Source organism: Acanthamoeba castellanii (assembly GCF_000313135.1).
Source record: "Acanthamoeba castellanii str. Neff unplaced genomic scaffold scf7180000084748, whole genome shotgun sequence".
In the NCBI taxonomy this organism is placed as follows: domain Eukaryota; phylum Discosea; order Longamoebia; family Acanthamoebidae; genus Acanthamoeba; species Acanthamoeba castellanii.
In genome coordinates, this window is record NW_004457262.1 from 185,487 (window position 1) to 186,391 (window position 905).

A 905-nucleotide genomic window follows, 5' to 3' on the forward strand; every position below is an offset into this window, starting at 1 on the left:
TCCGATGGAATCGGATAGACGTCTTGATTGGCAAGGTCCAGCTCGCATGTCTCGTCCCCTTGACAAAAGACGTTCACGTCCAGCGTGCTGCCCCTCACGGCGACGGGGGGATTGAAATACACCGCGGGCTGACACGAAGAGGAAGAAGGAGGAGAAGGAACAGAAGAAGGAGAAGGAACAGAAGAAGGAGAAGGAGAAGGAGAGCCCTCTTGTCCATTTACGCTACGTGCGAGAAGCGAGAGGACCAACACAGCACCGAGCAGGTACCAAGATCTTCTTTGAGATGCATCCATCGCTGCGCGTAGTGACGTGTCGAATCAGAAATGGAATAAAATGAATAAAAAGTGTGCAAAGAAAAAGGTTCGGCCGCTTCTTCAAGATGTCTGATGGCCAGGTGCAACACTGCATCCCTTCTTCTCTGCAGACAAGGAGGGGGGCATGATCAAGGAGCGATGATGTTACGTGACGCCTGCCGTTCAGGCGTCCCACCCGCTCTTCCTGTCCCTTCTGTCCCGGTCCCTGCTGCCTCTGTCCTCGCGATCCCTGTCCCTGCTCCAGCCCCGCTCCTCCCTGTCCCGGTCCCTGTCCCGGCCGCCGCCTCGGTCGTCTCGGTCGTAGTCCCGACTCCGCTCCGGCGACGGCGAACGGCGTCGCTTCCGTCCGGCCTCGAGCTGCTGTAACTGCTGCTGCTGCTGCTGCGCATAGTCGAACTGCAGACACAACGGTGAGATGGGGCCGTGTGCGGTGGTGCGTGTGCGTGGTCGTACCGGCTGAGTGTTGTAGGCCTGCTGCTGGGGAGGCATGCCGGCCGCCTGAACGCCGTAGCCGCCGGCGTGCTGGTACGGCTGCTGCTGTTGTTGCTGCTGCTGTTGCTGCTGCTGCTGGGCGAGGTAGCCGTAGGCGAG

General features: G+C 60.0%; 1 protein-coding gene across 1 annotated transcript; it reads right to left on the minus strand.

Moving 5' to 3' along the window:
- Positions 1 to 476: 476 nt before the first annotated feature.
- ACA1_191140 (uncharacterized protein) lies at positions 477 to 803 on the minus strand (the record flags this gene model as incomplete). Its single annotated transcript, XM_004333311.1, has 2 exons — positions 477 to 710; positions 768 to 803. The coding sequence occupies 2 exons, from the start codon at positions 801 to 803 to the stop codon at positions 477 to 479; spliced, it is 270 nt and encodes an 89-aa protein (XP_004333359.1).
- Between the last annotated feature and the right edge of the window lie 102 nt (positions 804 to 905).